The 25,427-nt window shown below is 25.3% G+C and overlaps 2 protein-coding genes across 4 annotated transcripts in view; both read right to left on the minus strand.

The window, feature by feature from the left end:
- Positions 1-18,278, minus strand: part of LOC113561323 (formin-binding protein 1-like) — a 30,635-nt gene extending 12,357 nt beyond the window's left edge. For all 3 annotated transcript variants that reach the window (XM_026967667.1, XM_026967666.1, XM_026967665.1), the window contains exons 1-3: positions 17,895-18,278; positions 6,994-7,109; positions 2,109-2,159 (exon numbers count right to left, since the gene is read on the minus strand). In XM_026967667.1, the coding sequence (XP_026823468.1) occupies positions 2,109-2,159; positions 6,994-7,109; positions 17,895-17,918 (191 nt within the window). In that variant the 5' untranslated portion in view covers positions 17,919-18,278. The remainder of the gene's footprint in view (positions 1-2,108; positions 2,160-6,993; positions 7,110-17,894) is intronic.
- Positions 18,279-21,338: 3,060 nt separating this feature from the next.
- LOC113561361 lies at positions 21,339-25,207 on the minus strand. The gene is made up of 8 exons (XM_026967723.1): positions 24,646-25,207; positions 23,832-23,941; positions 23,582-23,773; positions 23,274-23,453; positions 22,272-22,948; positions 22,047-22,212; positions 21,829-21,906; positions 21,339-21,751 (listed from the first exon to the last, which is right to left on the minus strand). The coding sequence occupies exons 1-8, from the start codon at positions 25,205-25,207 to the stop codon at positions 21,449-21,451; spliced, it is 2,268 nt and encodes a 755-aa protein (XP_026823524.1). The 3' UTR covers positions 21,339-21,448.
- Between the last annotated feature and the right edge of the window lie 220 nt (positions 25,208-25,427).

A 25,427-nucleotide genomic window follows, 5' to 3' on the forward strand; every position in this document is an offset into this window, starting at 1 on the left:
GAAAATAAATATTAGAATGTTTTCAATATTTATGGTACACAAGATAGATAGTATTGTATAAATAAAAAAAAATACTGATATTATGATCAAGTTTAAAAAGAATTAATTATTTAACATCAGTATTGTATATACATATTACATACATCTAATGCACAACAAATCTATTAAAAATGAAAATTGTCCGCATTCAGTTTCTAAATATTTAAAAATAGTGCTAAATAAATAAAAAAATTATTTATAATTAAACTTTTATTACGTTTGTTGTTAATCATTAGTTCAAGAGGTTTTATTATTTATAACTTTATTTTTTTTGAATCCATGACACTACGACACCACGTTGAGGGAACTATAGATTCTTATTTCTTCCCCGACGGTTATTTATAACCCGCTTTTCTACATTTAGACTTTTGAAGATAACAATTAAAACCCATTAGGTAGTAGGTACCCACGTAATTTGTATTCATTGACGAACACTAATAATAATTATAAATAACAACAATAATCTCAAAAAAACTTTTTTTGAAACTACAAGTAAAAATTTTAATACCTAGGGTTATTCTTAGATTTTCGTCGATATAATTATTAGTGCTAGTAAAATAAATAAAAATTCCGATAAAAATATTACTTATCGCTATTGACTATGTTATCTTTGAACATAAATAATAAATAACATTATGTAAGTGAGGAACAACAAAAACAAACTCCAAAAGGATAAATTATTAATTATTATTTATTATATTATTCACAATTTGTATACAATGAGTAAAAAGGCTAATATTAATATTTACTAGAGCAGCGGTTCTCAAATTGTGGTACGCGAAAGATTACATGGTGGTACGCGGAGATCTGTTTTTGGGTAATAAACACATTCAATTATTTAATTCCTATCTTATTTTAAAAAACTAATAAATAAAAAATAATTATACTGTAGTTGTAGTATTTTACTGCTTTATTATTAAAAAAAAAAATGTATTAAACTGTACAATTTGGATTTTGGATCGTTCTATTTTTAGTCATTAGTGGTACGCGACTGATTGATAATATACCTAAGTGGTACGTAAAAAAAAAGTTTGAGAACCGCTGTATTAGAGCATTAGACAGTACGACGTGATTCAGTAAAACTACTTTAAGGAAAAAAGGTTAATTTGAAACATTTTTATTTCAATTCAATATTTTATTTAAAAATGGCTATATAACACAAGCACCTATCTAGTATTATATACATATATGTTATACCTAATAAATGATAATATATGCAAAAAATATTATTGATTAATTTTTCAGTATAAAACTGCTAACATATTAGTTAATAAATTTACCTATGAAGATTAATGATTATACGTTTGGATATGAGGATGTTGGACTTTGGTAAAGGTGAAACTGAACTAGAGTCATAATGGTGGAAATACGTATGTCTTTATTCCTATATTATGTGGGAGATAGACAGAGAAAACAAATGTTGGTGTGGCGACCCCTTAACGAGAATTTAGAAGTGACTTAAAATTTGTTATTTAGAAGTAAAAAATGTTTACAAAAGTTTCTTCCTTTAACTCGATTTAATTTCATATATTTAAATTTTTTATCAAAAAGTTAGTGTTAAGCACATAAATTAACAACTTGTTTATGATTATAATATAATTTAGACATAATATTTACTTGATAATTAAAACGTCAACGCTTTTTTGTTTTATCAACCATCCGAGTATGCATTTTATGTTCTGAATTTTTTTTAGTAAAATATAAGAGATCCAACATGTCAACAACTCACATAAAAGAAGAACGTAATATCATTGATAATGAACTTATAATCAATGGTAATATCTTCAGTGACTTCTCAAACATTGTAAATTCGAAGGGCATATTTTTATATATTGTATCGGGTATATCCGATAGCGTTTGTACATAATAATTATGTTGTATATTAAACAGAAAAGTTCTGTTGTTTTGAAACCAATAATATTTACGAATTTTGACAAACATCAATTAGTTCATAGATATAAAATATCGAATAAGGAATATTTTACAGTAAAATAAAATCAGTTTTTTAGCTTTAAAGCGATAAACATCGTTTCAAAATACACTATATTATTTTAAAAGTGGCAACTTACTGATACTCTTCTTCTTCCTTTTTTTTGGGTTGATAATTTTTAACCAATCGCCTGAAAAAAAAGAAGAAATTACATTAAATATCAAGGTAATTCAAATTTAAGAAAATATAAACATGTAAAAAAAAAGAAGTCGTTTTATTAGGTTTTTATCGAGTAACCATTCAGATGATATAAATTAGAGGTGTTCAACCTTTTGGAGTAAGTTACATTAAACGAATATAAGTTGTATGTGCCTTATTTTCCATAATATGCACATAACTGAAAAAAATTAAACAATGGTCCTATTAGAATATAATTAATTGTATTAATACATTTTTATTATTTACAATCAAAAAAGTACTTTTAAAAAAAATCAAATAATTTTAGAATTTGATTTTTTTTTAGTGATTCAATTTTGAAATTTATACGGGGCGCAATCTGCTTAGGGCTGCAAGCGGATTGGACATCCCAGAGTCCTAGTGAACATGATGCAAATATAATACAGAATATAGCACAAAGATCTTATATTTTACATCAATATCGTATTTCCGTGTCCAATTTTCGTGACTTGTGTACACTCGGAATAATATATATTGTGTTTCGACATATAAATTGATTTATTTAACTAAAAAAACTGTGCGTTTTTTTAAGTGTTACAGTTAAAATAGTAGTTTGAAAAAATATTACATCGACCCACCAATATAATACACGATGAGATGAGTACATTTAATAAATTTAATCGTGTAACTACCTGACTTAGCTTAAATGTGTACAAATTAATATGATAGCCGGGGTCATAAATATTTATGCCGATAACACGGTTTGTACCTGCATAATATTACAATATGGGCCGCATACAATTTAATGCGGTATGTGCAGCAACAGCTATCCGATTTCTTTAAGACGTCGACAGCGAGGTATTGGCGTATTGCTGTATACCTGTATTAGTTACCTACGTCATACTTCACTACTTTCGTCTACTTTGCTTGGCGATGGATTAAGTTAGGTTAGGTAACTTTTAAACGTGTTCGATTCTTGATAGCAACATATTGGCTTGATAGACTCATATTACGATAACAACGGGTCTGTTAAAATTCGAAGAGTGTGGCGTAAAGCATATTACAAGTAATGACAATATCGGAAATAAACACAGGTCATTGACGAGTCAGATTGACAAATTAAACAATTAGTATTAGTTTAATTTTGTATAATATATAATGTTAAAAACGGCGATCATTATTAGTGTTCCAAAAATATAGGTTCCCTTTAGTTAGTTTATTATTTATTATTATACATGTGTTATAAGTTCTAACCAACCTACCTAACAGTAATAAACTGTCCGTCCATATTGTGTAATATTGTGTTTGAAAGGTTATTTTTCGGTTTAATGACAGCAGTACAGCATTGAAAACCGATAAAACGCGACCCGTTAACACAATGTCATGCCCAATGACCGAGAAAATTCAGGAATCAGACACGACGGAACTATGTTCCATCTAATGTTTATAGAGTTACATTTTTTTATAATGTTAGTGATGGCACACATTTATCAAAACAATACCTACGACTTAAGTAAATATATGATACGAATATTTACAGTTATAGTGTATGAACACGAAATCGCAATACGAAAATTAGATATTACGCGTTTATTAATGATATTTAAACGCAAAAATGACATTCAAATTGTCGGACTTTCGCGTCTCGACTAGGAAGAGCGACAATATAATTCAAAAATATTTTTGCTGCTTTTTCAAATCATATTAAACATTCAACAGAAATCGTTTTTAATTTTACTTTAGAGAAAACACACGATAATATACAAAATGAGATATTGTATACGATTCCTATCCATTTTGGAAACCGAGAATATATATTATAAACATTAATATTTAATGTGTACATTTCAACTATAGAAGGTATTCGAAAGTAAATATATAAATATTTTAGTTAGTCAGATCATATTGAACAAAAACAAATTGTTGAATTAATGTAGCAGTAAAAATATCTATCTTTTATTGCCATATTATGTAATATGTAAATTTTACCACGAGCTAAAATATCATACAATATATTTCTTAGAATGACACAAATCAATCGACTACATCACATACTTCATAAATTTATCAATTATCATAAAACAATAATTATTTATTAGGTTTATCAAGCTAAACAAAAAATAATTCTTACTCATTGTCAATATTAAGTCATTTTTGTTTGTCCAAAGAATAAAATATGTATTATAATTTATAACAGTAATTATTATCTATTCATCAATATATTTATGAACTATAGTAAGTATGAAATTGATATGTTATAAAATGTATACCTCAATACAGATATTATATGAAAAATTACAATAATTAAAATATAAATACAATAAAATGTATTAAGAATATATTTTAGTTATATAATTAAAAACTATTTAATATTTCCTAGTCTCTACATATTTTAATGCATATTATAAAACTTTAAAACAATGAAGACGTAAAAAAGCTTAAATCGGACAAGATATTAATATAATACATAAATGGAAATTTTATTTACTGTATGTTTAGGTACTTCTTTTTGATCTATATTTTAAGGGAGTACTTTGTTATTTATAGTTGTCTTCATAATATAGACTAGATAACTAACTAATAGTTTATATAACGTGGATATATAAATGAGACACCCGAGATTCAACTCACAAGTCACAATATTAAGCAGTAATTTACACTAAAGGCACGTTTTTCTTGTGGCGTCAAGTCTGTAGACAGTGGAAATGTACAGCGTCTAGATGTCGACCATGTCCGGACCGTCGCGTCAAGACTCTGGAAGGGAAAACGTACATTTTTAATGTATTTTCCTACTCGTAGTTTACTACTTAATATTGTGACTTTTGAGTTTATATTTTGGGTATTAAGATAAATGTCTAAGGTATATAAACTTTATTTTAAACTAAAATAGTTATCTAGTCTATGACCTTAAAACATTTTGATAATAAAAAAATATTATTAAAATCGATTAACAACTTTTAATATTATAATAATCTATAATTAATATCAATTAGTTAATAGGCTAATAATATATTATGAAAAAAATATAAACTTAGGGTTTAAACGATTATGGATTTCAATTTCTAGTTTTTACCATTAATCTTCCATCGGGTTCAATATTCATAATTTATATATTTGTATAATTTAAAACATCCACTATGATTAAAAAAGAATGAATTAAAAAAAAAACACTAAAATGAATTGGGATACCGTGTGCTGCTCTGTATTAAAATAATCGCTATGTATATCTTACAAATTACTCGATAGATAAATATATTTGAATGTTCAATGTTGAATTTTCTATTGTAATAAGTAGTAGTAACAACAAATATGTTATAAACAAATAAAATCGTGTTAGGCTGCCAGGGTGCAAACTGCCAATTAAATAAATATTTTTAAAATAACATCTGGATCAATTATATGTAAATATTGTATGACTACTAGTCATTGTAAAATGTACAAGTACATACACGATTTTTTTATAACCATCATATTTTTAAAACATTTTTTAATAGTATACTATTCTGATATTATATCATGCCCTATGTATGTTAAATAGTACATTCCAACATGAGTACATTTAAATAATTTTAAACACTAAAATAAACTGAATATCTTAACTCAGAATAGTTTTATCGAAAGCAATGTTTTACTCTTGTACCTACTCAAATTTATTCTACACTATACTATTCTATCCTTCGCCAAGGTAAACAAAGCGAGATGAGTGCTCATCACACCCAGTCTCCGCTATATTCTGACCGATTTTTTCATACCCTTATTGTATCCAAAAATTGCAGATATATAACACATAACAGTAATTTTTCTTATATTTATTTATTTTTGTACAAAACCTGTCTTTACTTGACATAATTTATATCGAAGGAAAAAAACACATGACACATACACTCAAAAATGTACAATTTTACATCCTAAGTGGTATCCTGTATTTTAAAACAAACATTATTTTGAGTGATTTTACTGTTATAAGTGAGATGATGACTATAAATAATAAGAAGGATTTACTGTTGTATTACGTCAGCGTTAATATTAAATAAAGAAATTATAATAAAACTTTATAACGAAACATTAGTTTTAAACATAATCTGAAATAGTTCAGTAGCTGTATGTCTATACATATTCTGAATGTATGATTGATAACTAGAATTAAATATTAATACTATCAATATTAGAAATGTAAAATACATATAAAATATATTTTAAATATCAGTGAAGTTGTTACGAAAATACAATTCTTTGATGATCGAATACTTGAGTGTTGACTAATACATTTTATAATATTGTTTCTTCTTTAAGCAACATAATTCACTACTAATAATAATTAATATAAACAAACAATTCAATATTTTGCAATTATAAATTAACGACCACGAGTAGTTGATGCTTAAAATAAATTAATTTAATAACGATTAAGGGTATTACCAATATTATAAATAGTAAAAGAAAAATACGTTTAACATAAATCTTAAATACATAAAACATTGTGTATATCAAGGGTCGGTAACTGCAAACAGACTGCGGAAGACACAACATTGGACCGTCAACATATCTCAATTAAATTGTGTAATTAATTTATTATAAAGATTTGACAATAACATTTTTTGTCTGAGCCTCATTTATTTATTATTTTAATCTTCTGGATTTCGATAGAAATCACTAGCCAACCCCTGGGATATATGCTTGTTTATATTATTGGAAAATGTAATATTTATTTATTTTATAATACCATAAAACGAATGTCAAACACGAAGATTTACTTAAGCATAAATCAGCGTATAGAATTAACGTCTTTCCTCCATTAAGTTTATTAGCCGTTAAACGATTTATATTTTCATAATATATTTACATACCTGAGTTTGCCAGCGTATTCCATTTCAATAAGGCATCTGTCGCGGATGAAGTGTCCATATCTTTCAAGAAAATCAATGCCTTTTTGAGTGTGGAACGATAAATTATCGTACTGGTCCTAAAATATAGTAAAAACATGCCGTTATATTTTGGGTTAAGATCAAGGTCAGTAGAATGGCGTAGAATATAGATACACTATCTATATCATATATCATATTTATAAAGGTATACATTGTGCATTTAGAATAATAATAAGTATTTTTATTTGACATTATGCCAATTCTAAAATATTAGCAAATATTTAATTTAAAAACAGTTTGTTCAAGTCGATTTAATTATTTCAAACTCATCCATCGCGCATACCTGAATGCATGTAGTATGGCACGTACATGTAGTATACCGAAAGAAGAGGAATCGATTCTATAGTGAAGGGAAAAAATGAGGAAGTTAAACTGATTATAGATATATACTATAATACTATAGCAATATTTACACCAACATACATAATACATTGTTTCCGTTCTATAAACGATTTTTCTATTAATTAACTAACACAAACGTTCGAATAACGGACTCCTGAGTTCTTACAATACCAACATATTTACGCTTTCACTGGGCACACACTATAGAAGATCTGTTGTTTTAAGAATGTGAAAATAAAAGGCTTAACGTTACCCAACAAACATGTCATACATATTTTAATGACCAATCAAATAATCAAAAGCATAATTTGATAAAATATTTTTAATTGTACCTATATAGTTAATACACGTATAAAATAACGATAAGGTATAATTTAAAATTATCATAACACTAATTATGTGATGATAAAATATACAAGTAATGAAATAATACCCAAGTACTAAGTAACTTTTTTAAATTTGTCTTAGGTCTGAGGTATAAAACACTATGAACATTAACTATCAGTTTTAAAATTGTATAATGAAAATTTGTTTTACACTTTTAAGTATGAATTGAGTTGAGATAAAATTATTTAGACTTAGTAAAATACACGTGAATGTATGTGGAAAATATCCAGTATTTATGCGGTTTTTTTGATTATGACGATGTCAAGGTTACTGACACTACTTTTTAAACTATAAAGAAGTCGTACCAACGAACTTTCTAGTTGTTTGAGATGACTTGTAATCTTTTATATTTATGTTAGTATTATTAAATATAACTATTAAAAGATCAGGACAATAAATTATTTATATATATATATATATTGTAATTTAACCAAATATTATACTTTAGAGAAAGAAGATTATATTGATAAAAATAGACAAACTTCGATATCTACATACAATTGAGTATCCCTTTAACAATAACTTAAGTCCTAAATTACTGAATTGCTTATATCCAAAATGTTTTATTAAATAATTAAACATTGAACATAATTATTATTTGATAATTTTTGAACTTCAAGAATTTAAAGTTGAAAAAATCTATTCATCTATTAGGCTAAGCAAAAACAGTGATTAAAACAAAATCATCAACGATCAATATTTATAAAAACCTGTGTACCAGGATAAAATTGTTGTCGAAGAATATAAATTATAAAGGTTTGCTATTCCAAACACGGAACAAGGATGATGATTCAAGTTTAAATGAATGGTCAAATGTATAAATAGCTGAGTCTTTAGATATAACTCCGGTTTATTGAGAAAAAAATGATTTCTGATTTTGCCAGGAATAATCAGCAAGGGTAGAATCACGTCGATCGTCGCAATTAATTCAGACAAGATTCGTACAAGAAAAACCTGTTGTTCTACTTTCTCCAGACAAATACTAATAATAATAACTCCCGGAGTAGTTTACGAACCAAAATGCTGTTTCTAAAATAGGAGATTTTCTTTGAGAATGTCTAAACAAATTGTTAACTCCTCAAAGATATTTTATACGTATCTATATATATATTATGTATTACATAACTGATATAATAAAACAAACAATAGTACATACAGTTGTACAACATTAATTATTTAAAAATTAAGAAAAAACAACAATTAGCGTACCAAAAAGTTTATCTTTTTTTATAAGTTTAAAATAATTTACAAATTGTATAATAAAATATCATTAAGTATATTTGATAATATATACATTAAGATTAATAAATAGTATGAATAACATACATCTATTTAAAGTAATATATATTTATACCATCAAACTTTTATTAGTCTTTTTGTTTGGTACGTACATACATCGAAATGACTGAATTGGTTTGCTATTAGTAGGATTGCAGAACACCAGATTACAATTATATAAAACGAAACAGCCCTCATAGCGGCTTATACACGATCCGTATCATTTTCCGTTTTATTTAAATATAGTCTTAAACATTTAGGTAAGTCTTATTGTGTAGATGAAAATGAAGTATCGTTCCGTTGAAGCACGACATGAAATTACCAATAAGGTTTTGATTTTTCTAATAAATTTGATGATTTACACGACTGTATGTGGTTAAAAATAATTATGTGTAGACTATCCTTACTTATACGTTGTTGATTTTCACGAAATCGATTATTGATGACTTTAGAAATGCAACAAAATTATTTATTACGACAAACTTTCTAGCTTGTACATGCCGTGGTGTTATGTATGCGCATTCATCAATTTTATTTTACATGAACGAACTTGCCTTTGGGTTAGACGAAAAGTTTATCGGATCGTGTATGAAGCACTTATCATTGTCTTGTAATTTATAAGTTTTCTATACGTACAAAAATCTTAACTTTTTTTAAATGATTTTTTTTTATTTACAAAAATATATTTTTGTAATAAAACACGTTTCATTGAAACCATATAAACCATATAAATTATATTATACAAATTTATGAGTTTATTATTATTTATGAGGCATGCTTGTGATGTGAACCTCGAAATAGTAAAACAGCCACTTTTGACACAATATGGTAAAACATGCTTCAAAACAACGTCAACTATTCTACACATTTTTCCTGATGTTATACATTAGGTACAAATGAAAACTAATATCCTCGGAAAATTAAGAAACAAGAAAAGAATGTTGTGACGACATAAGATAAAACCATAACATGAAATCCAGCATGAAACGAACACAATATAATAAATTTACACAACAAACAACGTACAAATAATTGTTTGTGGAAGCTTGAACAATAAGTTTGTTTATTTACTCTAACATAGTCACCCAAAAATTTATAAATTGAAAAGTAATAGTAAATTTTCACGAGGAACTGGGGGTTAGATTAAGTTAAGTATAGTCAGTATAGACAAGACAAAAGTATCATAAAATTTAATGAAATTAGAATAAAATATAAAAATACAATATTTATGTAAAGAAATTAATATAAGTTAACAAAAACCATTTTGTAAATAGCATAGGTCAGTGTTTAAAAAAATGTAACTGATTAAATTCTTATATTTAAATATATATATATTCTTAAATTTTCTAACTTGACTACTTGATATATCTTTTTATATTGACTATATTTGTAATCTTTTATACGGAACAATATTTGTTAGTTGCAAGTACAAGGAATAATACATATTGTAAAAAATAAATTTTTTTTCTATTAATTTACTGTTGTAAATCGAATATTGGATTTTAATTTAGGATTTTTTTGTATGGCTCAAAACATGCGCTCGAACTTTTTGACCGATTGCCGTCAACAACGAATACCACTATCTATAAACATGAATTCGTATTTAGAATTACATGTTAACTTTAGATATCTGAGACAATATTAAAAGGACAATATATTATTAAGGGTTACATTGATTATTAATACTGATTTCACAAGACACATTGTACAGGAAACAGGATATGCGACCCACGTAGAATATATTGTTATTGATTAGTGATTACGTATCAAATTACGTATGTCAAAATAACATAGGCGTGTGCACAGACTCTAATCGCAGATACAGCATAAAAAATAAAGCGCTCCAAATTCGTATAGTTAGATAAATATTTCTAAATAATATATTTAATTGATATCGAGTATATTAGTACCTCTCCTTGGCCTGCCGAAACATTATTAAAATAATTTTATAACTTTAGGAATCTAGTGGTAAATTTTTTCATCTACCTGTTTTAGTGTTGGAATTTCCACAGCCAGCTAATTTATCCACTACCACAAACCACAAAAATATCAAAATTCATAGATAAGTCATTACGTAAGAAATTATTAAAGTAAAAACAAGGTTATTATTTATTATTGTTGTATAAATTAACTCATTAAAAATACTTATAATAACTTATTATTATCAGATAAACATTAGAATGTATTTATTATTGAATATAAGTTTAAAAAAATAAGTAGGTACTTACCATTCGTAAAATTAAGAAATATACTACATGAAGAGATCTACAATATAAATAGAAAATAAAAATTAAGTAAAAATGTCTAAAGGTACAAATGGTATAATTTCCTATTTTATTGTGATTCTTAACTAATAACTAATTAGAGTTTAAGTATTAGTATTTATAATAATGGTCATAAAACAGATTGATTCAGTAATGTTGATGAGACTTTAATAAAACAGTTTTGAAAATTGGATGCCACTCTTAAGAAGTGGCATCAAATGGTAAATACTCATAGATTTGAGCAATATACTTACATGAAATCAAGCTCTGACACAACTCAAAATAAAGGAAATAAATGTTTCAGGAGGTAATTATGTTAAAATAATATTGTGGAGTATTATAAAATGTCATTTGTAGATAAATGTTATTTATTTGGCTGGTATTTTACAGAAACAGTAAATAACAATTTCATTTTAGTATGCCTCAATTTATTGTAATTAGTATTATTACAAAAACATATTTTCTAAAAATTTAGATATCTTGCAAATAAAAAGTAATAGATAATTTAAGATTAACAATGCAAACAGATGAAAATAACTTTGAATTATGATTAAAGTTCTTTCTTTAAGTATTAATTTAAATATGTAATCATTAAACACATAAAACATTAATATTATACAAATATAAGGTATGGTCCAATGGGCATATAACATTTGTTCCTATTAAATAAATTCTTTGACTCATTAAAGGTAGTTTAATTTACAAGATTTAACTATGAAATATGTACCTATAGAAATTTAAAGTAGAGCAAATTACGTGTTGAGATTTTAAGAATCTTAAATGACATTTATAAATTTAAATACAATTATAGATACCTATTTAAAATATGACATTGTAATTTTTAACCAACAACAAAATTTCACTTTATTAAATGTCTTGTTTACAAAATAGGGAATAGTTTTTATTTATTGATTACGGTCTACAGACAATACATGGCCATAACAATAGTAGTTAGTACTTATTTCAATTAGTAAATAACTAAAAGTATCAGTCAATCATGTATATTTTTGATAAACATATATATAAGTAAAGATAAGAAAGACTTAGCTTTACTTAGTAACAAGTTAAAAGAACAGTTTCACCGTACAGTCATGGCTAGAAACTATACAATAAAAATTAGGATTACAATTTTAATCTCAATTAAAATTACATAAGACAGTTGGATAAACTATCATTCTTCTTGTTTAATCTTATAAATCCCAACATTTTAAATCACTCAACTGTTTTAGCTGTTTAAAAATATGACTAAATAAGTATTTTTTCAATCAGTTATTAAACACTGGTAAAATAATCACTTTAATTAATACAAGAATTTTTTATATGACATGAATGTATGTGTCTTATGTCTGGGAATCAATCTGATTTTTATGCAACATGGAGAGTTTTGACGTCATGGTAACAGTATATATATGTGTGTGTATATAGACTGCTCGGCTGTCCAAGACAAAGATGGATAGACAGATACATAAAGATCTGGATATGTTGGGAATCCTGAACAGTAAAGAGCTAACAGTAACCTAGTCACAGACAAAACCAGATGAAGAGAAGTGGTGATTGTGGCGAAGGACCTAAATGGTTTATACTAGAGGTGGCAAACTTTTTTTGGGTCATGCCAAATTTTTCTGATCAAGATATTGAAAATTTTTCACATGCTCAAAGAAAATTACATTTTCTAAGGATAAAAATAAAGTTACAGAATTTTTGATGATCTCAATTTTTTTGGGTGCCATTGAAATTTGACAAACAGCACGTTGGTGCCATAAGTTTGCCACCCCTAGTTTACACTAAGCCATAGAAATATATATAAATGTTAGTAGTAATATATGTAATATGTTATTTTATCAAATAACAAGTTATTCTATAAAATGCCTAAATATACTTGTTAATATATAAATTACACTGTTTTACTAGTTAATATATAAAATACCGATTGGATTTTTGCTAATGTATAAAATTTATTTAATTAGGTAGATGACCAGTACTGGATTAGATAATATACAAGATTTGTTACCGTTGTCGTTTTATTAATAAAAATAATAACCTAACCTAATATCCCAGACATAGATATTTGTCTTCGAAAGGCATCCCAATCCCAATCACTCGGTAATGGTCAAGAGTTTTTCAAATGCATATGTCAACAAAGTGCACCACAAAAGGGTGCATATGTTTAAAAAATAATTTACTTTGTAACTCTAAATGCCATCCAAAAAGTTCATGTATTAATAAATGAATTGTAAATTGTAAAAAAAATAATAATTTAATAATTATAACTATGATAATAGATTTTTTATTTTAATTTGCAATTTGTTTAAAATTATAATAATTATTCTGATAAATTGACGTGAAGTAAATTATTATAATATTTTATATAATAATGTAAGGAGTGTTTGACTTAACATGAACATTTGATTTTTATTTGTAATTTGTAATTTGATTAAAATGTTTATTCAATAACAGTTTTAAATACATTTACTAAACCCTTATTGTTAGTTTATAAAATATCTAGTTAGTATGTAGAATAACTAGTTGAAGTATGTTGAATTCATTCAATACACTAACTGAAAGTACCCGTAATTCTATAGAATAAATAGTTATTTTATAGAATTACAGAATTTCATACATGAACGCTAATATATATATGTATAATATAATATTATTTTTTATAATAGATTATACAAATAAAAACAATATTGGTTGACAATTGTTTGGCATGTCGGCAGGCAAAAATTATTGGTATTTACAAGGTATTTATAATTTTAGTTCATAACTTCTGATAATTAAATTAATAACTTTTATATCATGGTGAATTAGTCAGTAGCCATAAAACATATACATGTACCAATGCATCTTTATGCAGTGTGGATACTCATTAGGTATTTTTACAAAAAAATATCCTACAGTCCACATTAAACTATGTTTTTTAATATTTTAATCTCAAAATTTATATCTTTCTATTAAGTATATCCTTAATAAAAACAATTTTAAACTGTTTTTACAAATTATTTACTTGAAATTAAATAAAAATCTGAGTTCAATGTGGTTTTATAAATTAGTTAACTTCTTTAAGACAGAAAAAAAAACAGTTAAAAAAATCTGATAATTTTAAAAGGCTAGAGAATTTTTCCTGTGAGTCATTTTGGTTTAAGTAATACACTGTACCCCCCCCCATCTAATTAGTTATTAGGAAGTAGATTATTGGAAAACTATAATTAATGTAGCAACTAAAATGTAAAAAAAAATATTTAAATTATTTAGAATTGCAAAAAAAAATTGGAAAATTGGTACTATACGTATTAACTCATTTGTTATTATTTTAATATAGCACATTGTTATCTATCACTATGTACTTACTATTCATAATTAATCATTTTTTTTTACTTTATCTTTTACAAGTACCTACTTATTAATTGTCAATATGTAATAAATAATAACTTTTATTTGAAATATTAATAAAAAATAAAATAAATAGGTACATTATTTGTGTTATTTTTCAAATGTTTATTACATTATAAGTTAGATAGTAAATATTTTCTTTTTAGAATTTAAAAAAATATGATTTTAAGGTATACTTTCTCTGTATAGTTTATTCAAAAGACAACCACACAATTCTACTACCCACTTAATCTAACCATCAAAGCATTGCACAAAAAATATATTTTTTAGTATTATATTTTAATAATTTGATTTTCATAGAAAAAATTGCTAAATATTTTCAATAGAAGAGTTTCTAAATTTTAATCTGAAAAATACTGAGAATCAAAAAATATTACGACATACAATAATGTCAAAGTTTACAGTCAACATACACAACTATCTATTCAAATATATACAAGTCATTAAAATAATACAATTTATTAACATATATACAATTTCACAAGAATTATAAAATATATTTATATTAATCTCTTATAAAAATTCTCAATTGAATGAAAATACTGTCTGGGAAATAGTATATATTGTTTAGTTAATTTTAAACAATATTGTTACCATACATTTTTAGAAATAAATAGTTAATAAATAATTACATACAAAATAACCTTTAAATTATTAATCTTCAACTATTTAACTACTTTACAAAAAATTAAAATTATCTAGTCTTAACTAAAATTAATCAAAGTATGATCATAATGATTAATATATAATTTGTAATACATTCTACAGTCTTCTATACATATTAGGTGACAGGTGTGTGTAGATATATATTAAGAACATTTTATAAGTTGGTCTATAACCTATGCACTACAACCATAAAAAACATATAGGCCGGCTACTGATGTTTATAATGTTGTTACTTTTAAAATATCTATGGTTGCAATTTATTTTAATTGATTAATTTTCTTGGTGTATTCTTATTTGCTAATTTAAATAGAAAAGCAAATCCGTAATAATTACCTATCATCATATTAAAACATTGATATAATTTATGTTTTCTACCTATCTGATAAAAGCTAACTAGTTTAATTAACTTAGTAACTTTATTTTAAACTGTAATGATTAGTTAAGTACTTTAATTATACTTATTAGCTCATAGACCATAGTAGCATAGTATTTATAGTACCTAGTTAGGTGCCCACATGAGCTGTCTAGTCTTACTGTACCTTCTTGCCTTTTTTTTTAATAAATAGGTAAAATAATTTGAAATAATTCAATTTGCTTTAAATAGTATAGAAATTAATAATATAAAAAAATGACAATAATTTAAAAATAATGTTATAAACATTAGTGAAGATAAATTTTAAAAAATAGTAATTGTGCTTCAGACAAAATAAGGAATAAAAGATTACCACCATAGAAATATAGATTACTCTGTCTCTATTATAAGTCTATCATTACAACAACATATGACTAATATAATCAATTGTTATCAACTGGTTATCAATAATAAATTGTAGTCTTTGTTAAAAAGTAAAACCAATAATTTATCTTTATATGATAGCTAATTAACATGACTCTAAATCAACAATATATAATATAGATATGCTATTAAAATTATTAAAAATAAAATATAAGGCCTCTTCAATAAAAAAATTTAAACAATATCATCAAAGTTCATTGCCCCTAAGTCTAAACGTAATCTTGAAAATTTAAGTTCATGATTGCAAAAAAAAATTGTGGAAATATTAGTTTTAGCTTTTATGATGTATTTAGAGTAAGATACTATCCGGGATATAATGATATAACATTTTTGAAATTATTAATACTTGGGTATCAATTATCAACTTAAACTTTTAACTGCCACATAATGTTAGTTGTTTTAACTTCTAATCTAATTAAGAATGACTGACAATAGATTTGTAAAGGTATCAATTAGTATAATACATGCTGATGTATATTAATATATTTTATAGTCCATTAGTAAAAATTTCCAATAATTTGGATAAACCAATAAAAAAAACAGAAGAAAAGGAATATTTACAAAATACCAGTTTTTGACAAAATGTATTTGTAGTTTTTGCCTTTAATGTTTTAAAATTTATAACTTAAATTGTTCGTTTAATTATGTAATATATACTTATACGGGTTTTTAATTTATTTCTTTTATCTCATATATTTAATACATATAATCTTTGGTACCTACCTATCTAATTATACTCATACTAATATATATGACAGCATAACACTTAAGTAAAATTTATTTATTGCTTAATTTAGTATTGTTACATTTATTATGTCTTCAATTTTTTTTTTTTTTTTTTGAGCACTAATAAAACTGAAAATAAATATTTTAAAATAAATCGTAGAATATAACTTACTTTTATTTAAATATTGGTTAAACAATATTTATCAAAAATTAGAGATTATACAGTTTCAAATACAGATACTACAAGAAAATATAGGTACCTATTTGAAATGTTTACATCTAAGAAATCATGAATAACAAAATAAATTTACCAAAATCTTTTAACTATATTACCTTATTGTTCAAACCTATGTTAGATGGTTTTGTATAAAAGAAGTAGATAATACAAAAATATAACATCACAATATATATTATTTACACCTAAGATATAACTATTCAATTAAAAAATTATAAAAACCAAGTGGTTTTTAGTGTAGGTAGTACTGTAGTAGGTACTCTAGTTACCGTGTTTCTACTTTTAATTTTTACTTACTTAACATAAACTATGTAAAGAGCCCAGAAATCTAGTAAAAATAAATTTCTAATTAATGAATTAACATATTTTTGAAGATCAGTAGCACCAAACCAATCGCTTCATGACATACCTAATGGTTTCTATATTAAAAAAAACTAATCCTGAGTGTCAAAAAAACAAAAACAACTATAAAATATGCCTTGGCTTGACAGTAGTTTTTTACCTTAAGAGTACCTACTTAAGTAAGAGTGCAGCAGTATATAGTGACAAATGACAATAGACCGTCTATTAAGAGAAATAAAAAACTCACAGTCAAACATTTTTTTAAAGAGGAATAGTTTGGATATCGCAAGAACATACCACAGGATACCACGCCATTCGTAACCGCCTACACATTACCCTGAAGACCTGACCTAGGTGTATTTTTCATATCATACTAAACAGGTGCAGTACTCACCCATAATTCCGTTCCCCAACTCATCTTTTACTATTTTTCCACATCAAACCACCAAATAGGAGCTACAGAATGTAATCTACGTCGTTATCGAGGACTGGTTTTTTTTTATTCTTTTCACTACGACCCGGTTTGGGTGTATAACAAGGTATCCAAACGGCGAGAGAACGCACTATGAAGGTGTTACCGGATCGGTCACTGCAATCAACGCGGGCAGACGACAAGAAGAGTATGCAACATATTTTGATTAAATTAAATATATTGTAATTAGGTTGTTGTCGAAGCACAAAAAAAAAATTAAAAATTAACCGCAAAAACCGAAAGGTGAAAGAGGAAATTGGTTCACAAATAACAAATAACGAAAACAAGTGCGCGAAACGGGTGCGACAAACGAACTGATAAAAGCGTAAAAAAAAGAAAAAGAAAATGTTAAAAACGTACGACGTCAACCGCGGGTGAAACAACGACATCTGGTGGTAGGAGTATGGCACTGTGTGTTTGTTTTCATGCTACAGTCCCCGCCGTTATTCTTTTCTACTCCATGAACAATTCGTATAATATATGATTTATTTATCATCAATTTATTCATTTGTTCAAGACGTCCAATCATCAAACATATCTACATATCAATGAAACTTGTAAGTTGTTGTGTTTTAACTTGTAAAGTTGTAAACCATTTACTACATAGCCATACAGGTACAGTAATACAGTATAGAATACATATACTTATTACTCAGTTTATAGGTAGAGATATTGTAGGCTCAGTAAGCTTACCTGATAAAATGTATGGGTAAAAAAATCTATTTATAGGTAGTATTTTCATTTAATTAATGTTCATTGCTACAGAACATTTCTTAAATACTATAAAAATGGCCAATTATTAATCAACCAAAATAAGTCAATCCACTCAACGTTTATACTAAAACAGGGTATCTACCCAACCAGTGATGGATCCAGAGGGGAGCGATCGCCCCCCCCCCGTTCTCTTACAAAAAAAAAATAGTTTGAAGTCCCTGATTTTAGTTTTTGATGTAATTATACTTCAAGGGTAATACAATTATAGTGATATATTTTTTTATTACTATTACCATAAGAAATATTTTATTCTATTCTGTATGAGACTGGAAAGTAACATATGTATAAACCTGAATAAATACTATAAGCCCTATTTTGTCTAAAAATGTTAGCATTAATCTTAAAGCTGAAGTACAAATATACAAATCTCTCCTCGAGCCTATTTGAACTTATGGACTACAGCTTTGGGGTACTGTAAAAAAATGAAATGCTAACAAAATCCAAACGTGCCAAAATATAGCAGTTCGAAACCTTCGAGTCTTTTATTTATCTACCTACTGTAAATTAAATAAAAGAAGAGTGGATGAATGGTAAGCTTAAGTGTTTAATTATAAAAATAACGTACCATTTTAGATACCTATGTATAATTTTAATATAAAAATTAAAAATAATGTAATAGATACTAAATAAAATGTAAATATAAAATAATAAAAACTATTATTCTAAACTTTTTTTTTTATTAACTTTTGAGTTAATAACATCACACTGTGAAATAGCGTGAACAGGTTCATAGTATAAGTATAGTTTTATCTAAAAATTTTGGAAATATCATTGCACGTAGTAAAATTTACAATATACATAAAAGTTATGTGCCTATGAATAATTATTTTGAATTAAAACAAAATAATTTATTCATTAATTAAATACATAATTTCATCCACATTTGAACTTCAGATATCTATAAAACATTATAATTATATATAATCATAATGATAGTTGTTTAGATCATTAGATCTTTTGGTTCCAGTATGAACTACTTTTAAAAAACAGTGCATTAAATTTTTTAATCTTAACTACAACTGAAAATAAAAATCTTAAACATTTTTGATTTATAAATGTTTGTGATTTTGTATAAATTTAAACTTAAATTTGCAAGAATTCGTACTTATATGAATTATAGATTTTGAATTTTCAAATCTTAGATAAAAAATTAAAATATTTAATGGATTTTTAACAAAATGGTTTGTAAATTTTAGTGATTTTGTTAAAATACCACATAATAAATGCTTATAAAAAAATATTGTGAATAAACTTTTTTGATATTTTTCAATTGGTAAAATGGTAAATGAACAAATTGGAGGAAATGACAAAATTTTTGCAATAAATTTAATCATAAAAGAAAAATTTAATAACTTAATAATTAAAACATAGAAATTAAGAATAATATTTATTTAAAAAGTCTGATATAGTGATATTTAAATTTAAAATCAGTATATTATATAGTCCACAGAAACACCACTTTAGTTTGGACTTATTTGGACATGATTTAAAGGCATAAAGATTATGAGAATATACATTTATTAGTTACAAAAATTATAAATTATGTAATATATAGTATAATAAATATATGAATATAATTATAATTATACACAATGTTAAAAATAAATAAATAAAATAACTATAATTTAAATAAAAAATATTTTTTTTTATAATACAATACAAACTAAACACTAACATTTTACTACACCATACAATTAATTTATTTTAAACTATTATTAAGAACATCATTTATATAACTTGTTACTTAGTATGTTTTTTTTTTAAAACTATTAAGTTTTTAAAGTACAGTAAAATGGTTGAATGAAGAACTGCAGAATTATTTTGGGATTGCATGTTTGGAAAATATTTATAATTACCTTTCCTTTAATGTGTTTTTATGAATAAAAATATTTCAAATATTTTAATTAAAAAAACAATAATAAAAGAGTTAATAAATATATATAATTATATACTTATAAAGAGGTATAATTTAAATTTTAAGGTGATTAGAGTTGTTTAATTTAAATAATATTTAAGGAATTCCTAACTTCACAATTACTATATTTCAAAACAAAATTTATATTTATTATTACTGTTTTGGTTTGTAATATAGTAACTTATGTTTGTTGTACTCCATTTCAACTGACTATCAACCATATAGTTAAAATACAAGTTGAATGAGTGGTATTGAATAGTTTTCATAATAGTTTGTACAGGAAATAATATTTTAATAGTTAAATCAACTTGAAACTTGATATTAATGCTCTTTAAAACAATTAATGAAACACACTTCAATTAAACTAGATTTTTAGTATCACCACTTATCATAACAAAACTAATTATTGATATATAAGTGAAACCATGAAATAGTTAAAATACATAGAAATATTATACCAAAACAATAAAACCAAAATTAATGTTTTACATTTTTTAATAATAATTATTTATAATATAGCAGTCAGTGCAATAAGAAAAATTGCTTTAACCCTTTAAAATTAAACTAAATAATTACAATTATTTAAAATAAAAATAAAACAGATAGAATATAAATAAATTTGAAGACAATAATTTTACTAGAATGATTTATAAGAAGATATTTAAACATTTTAATTTAGAAGAGTAATAATGTTCAAAAAATAAAGACTAGTTTTTTAGAATAAACATATCAATTAGCTAAATAAAATAAAAATTATAAATAAAAGCCAACACAGGTGAAAATTATTTCAGGTCATAATATCATTTGTATTAACTAACATAGTATACTGATTCTTATTTAGTAATATCCCTTGGGTTATGCAATCCAAAATCCATTTTTCATGAATATTATTATTAAATTGTGGTGTATAACCAACAACTATATCTGCCTTAGTCTCAGTATTCGTGCAATGACCACCACAAGCACGCACCAGTCGTCTCAAGAGTTTAGCAGGTGGCTCACAGGTATCTGATACGTAAATTCTGCCAACATCATCGAATAAATGAAATGTTAACAATGACCCAAATGTATGACGTCTTATTTGAAATTCCTTTAAAATATAAAAGACATTCATAAAATATTAATTTAAAATAAATAAATTAAAGAAAGTGAATTTATGATTTTTACTTTAACACGTTCAGACAGATCTGAGATTAAGTATTGTTCATGAGATAGCCATCTACCAATTTTATGTGATTCATGTACCTTAATAATTAAACAACATAGTTTTCTCAGTTATATTTTATACAACAATTTAATGTCACAAATATTTTGAACAAAATCAATAAAACTTAACTGTCAAACAATTAATAAGTTATTAAACATATTTTTGTGAAATTTCTTACCCAATTTTCAGAAACAATGAAACATCCATAAGCCATTGCAAATACAATATTTAATGTCCGATTTGGTTGTGATTTGGTAATTAAAAAAGTAGTTGAAGGTTCTACCTTAGTATGAAAAATGAATGTTCCTAAGTCTTGTATAGATGATTTTAAAATGTTTGTTTCACTGCTTAAACAAAAAAATGTTATAAATTATGTTTTATATAAATAAATATAATTTTTTACCTTTTTGTCATCCCACTACATGCAATTGACTGTAACACTACAGGGCTAGCTAAAGAGGTTTTTGGTGTTTGGAATATTTTAGAAGAATTTCTGGACATAATACTAGAAACAGTGTCTTTGGTATGAGTTATTTTCACATTTTTTACTTTTTGAACAGTGATTTTTTTAGTTTTTTTTGGACGTAGGTCTGAAGGTATTCCCCATTTTAAGGGATTAACTTTATCATTGTTTTTTATTGGTGTTTTTTTATTACTGTTTAAGTTTTTATTATTGGGTAACAATTTATTATCAAGCATTGTTTTTTTCTTCCTTGTACTAATTAATCTTGAAGGAGCACTGATTCTCAATTTTTGAGGTGACGGTGATGGGAAATCGCTGACACCGCTTGTGTTATTCAAATCCTTATTTGAAGGAAATAATAGCTTACGAAATCGTTGTCTAGCTTGAACATTTAAATTTAGCCGTTCTTCAATTTTAGCTAGTTCACTATCTAGTTCTGTGGAAGTTGCATTCTCCTTTTCATTGGATGTGAGATATTTTCTTAGTACTTTAATTGACATTGGAATATATAGCTCATCAATTTGGTCATCTGGTACTGGACTATCGATATTGTTTAATACTTTACATAGTTGATCAGATAATATATTGACAATATCATTTGTTTTGTTAGGATCATTCTAAAAATAAAAATCTAATATAAAACAAGTATAATGGTTGTTTTATTTTCATAAACAGATAGTTGAATTAGGTACCATTTGGTACTTTGGAAAAAAAAATGATAACATTTATACTTAATACACAATGTAATATGATTGTAAATAATAGTTTTGGATTTTTTTACAAAAAAAATTTGAATAAATCCTCTAAAAGATTCTAAGATATATTTAAAATTTTAAAAACAAATGCACTTGGCATTTCAGCACTTAAAAATACTGGATTTAAATATAATAGTACTTCTAGTTACACTAATGAATACAATAAAGTTTAGGTTGTTAAACTTACTAATTTGTTAACACTAGATTTTTTGGGGGTTTCAATGATAGGACTGTTTTCCTTATTTTCATTATTCTGATTCATATTGAAATTGAAAAATCTTTCCATTAGATTATCACAATTAGATTTAAATATCTGATCACGTTCAATATTACTTGGTCTTAAGAATTTTTTATATGTATTGCTTATCTGAAATAATATATATTAAATCATACATACAAATATTTATATATAAAATATTAAGCTTAAAAATAGACAGTGAGTACTGAAATACAAATACAATTAAATGCATAAATAAAATATTGAAATTTACTTACTGGAATATTAATGTTTGTTGCTGGTGTTTTTTTATACTTTTCCATATCAACGGGAGGATAGTCATCTGGATCCAACATCTTATTAGCTAATTTACTATATTCCATCCACCTTGCTGATACAAGTGGAATATTACGTTTTATTGCTTTATTATATGTACTACGTAAGCCATCACAAAACATCACATGGGTAACCTAAAAATTGTTTCAGCATAACAATACTAATAATAATACTAATCATATAGGTAATTACTTTTTGGTTGAATGTTTTTTCTACTTTGGCACCCAAATCAATGAGATATTGGGTAATACTTGAACCACTGCGATCATTGTCAATTTTGTAATCAACAAATGCAACAACTCCTAAATCATAAGGTGTTAAAAATATATTCACAATTTTGTATATAATTTGAGGTGTATAAAATAATATATAAAAACTAAATTTAAGAAAAATTTGATTGAAAATTTAATATTTTAATGTAAGAATAATAAGGACATTTTTCAAAATTTATAGAATCTCTAAAAATAATAAAAAAAATTAATTTAACCCTATTTTAATATTGTAATTGATAATTAACTGGTACAAGTTTCAAATGTCTAGCACTGTTTAAGAAAAAAACCTATGTATTGGAAATTGTAGCATATTTTTATTGTGATTTTTCCATATATGAATATGATATATGTCATATAAAAATGTAAGCAAATTAAATAACTTTTGAAGTACAATCTAGGTACATGTAATTTATTAGATCACTTATATTACCCTAAAAAATTTATCATAGATATAAAGAAAATAAATGTCAATGTAAAACTAATTATCTTTTACTTCGCTCAGAATTATAAAAGTGATACAACTGAATAACTGATATAAATTGAAAAAGTTTACATAATCTATGAGCTATCACTTAAGGAAATAACATTTTGAATTGGTGGGTATAATTATTGAACTAACTATATTTTAGACAGTCAATGTAAATTCTAGTAATTTTATGGGACAAAAAATCTGTTACAAATGGATGTTTTATAGTATATTATATAATTATATGTACATATTAATGAAAATTTACCTTCAAGAACTCGTCGAGATTCCTTGTCATTATCATTATTCTTTGAAATTGTTTTAGACTCATTCCTTGTACTTGTTATAGGGCTACCTTGTAAATCTTGTATTCCACTAACATTAAGGCTATCAGTTGTTACAATTGAAATATCACTTGAACTTTTGTTGACACCCATTAAGGAGTACAATTCTGTTTGAGCCTCCTTCATTATCTTCATGAAATTCAGGGTAGGAATAAACACCCTTTTTGGTCTTATTATTGGACTATCAATCATAATTTCTTCATTTGGTTGTTTCTTTTTCTTTGATACTGGTGTTTTTTTAGTTGATTTGTTTTTAGTTTCTGCGTTACTGACAAACTCATCTTGTGGTATGAGTTCACCAAACAAGTCTCTATGCCCTTTCAATGATGTTTGGGAATCTTCGATCACTTTTAACTGAGAATCTATGAATAAATCTAAATTACGGCTTAATGATATTTCATCAGAATCGTCAATGGCTAGTTTCCTTTTTTTACGGTCACTGACTCGTTGCAATACTTGACGAGAATATGTTGTTTGACAAGACATAGTTGTAGTTATACACGGTTACGTATTGGCTAAATTATAATAATGACTGAATTAAGACAGGTTAGGTTAATATAAGTCTTATGCTTGCCGAATGAACTTCGAATTCGGAAGTACGAAAATTTGTATTTCGTAAGAACTCGGAGGTCGGAGATTAAATGTTTGTCGTACGTCCAACTAAATACAAAAGTTTTAAGCTTTCATCCACCCAAAAGTAATGTAT

Source organism: Rhopalosiphum maidis, chromosome 1, assembly GCF_003676215.2.
Source record: "Rhopalosiphum maidis isolate BTI-1 chromosome 1, ASM367621v3, whole genome shotgun sequence".
Taxonomy (NCBI): Eukaryota; Metazoa; Arthropoda; class Insecta; order Hemiptera; family Aphididae; genus Rhopalosiphum; species Rhopalosiphum maidis.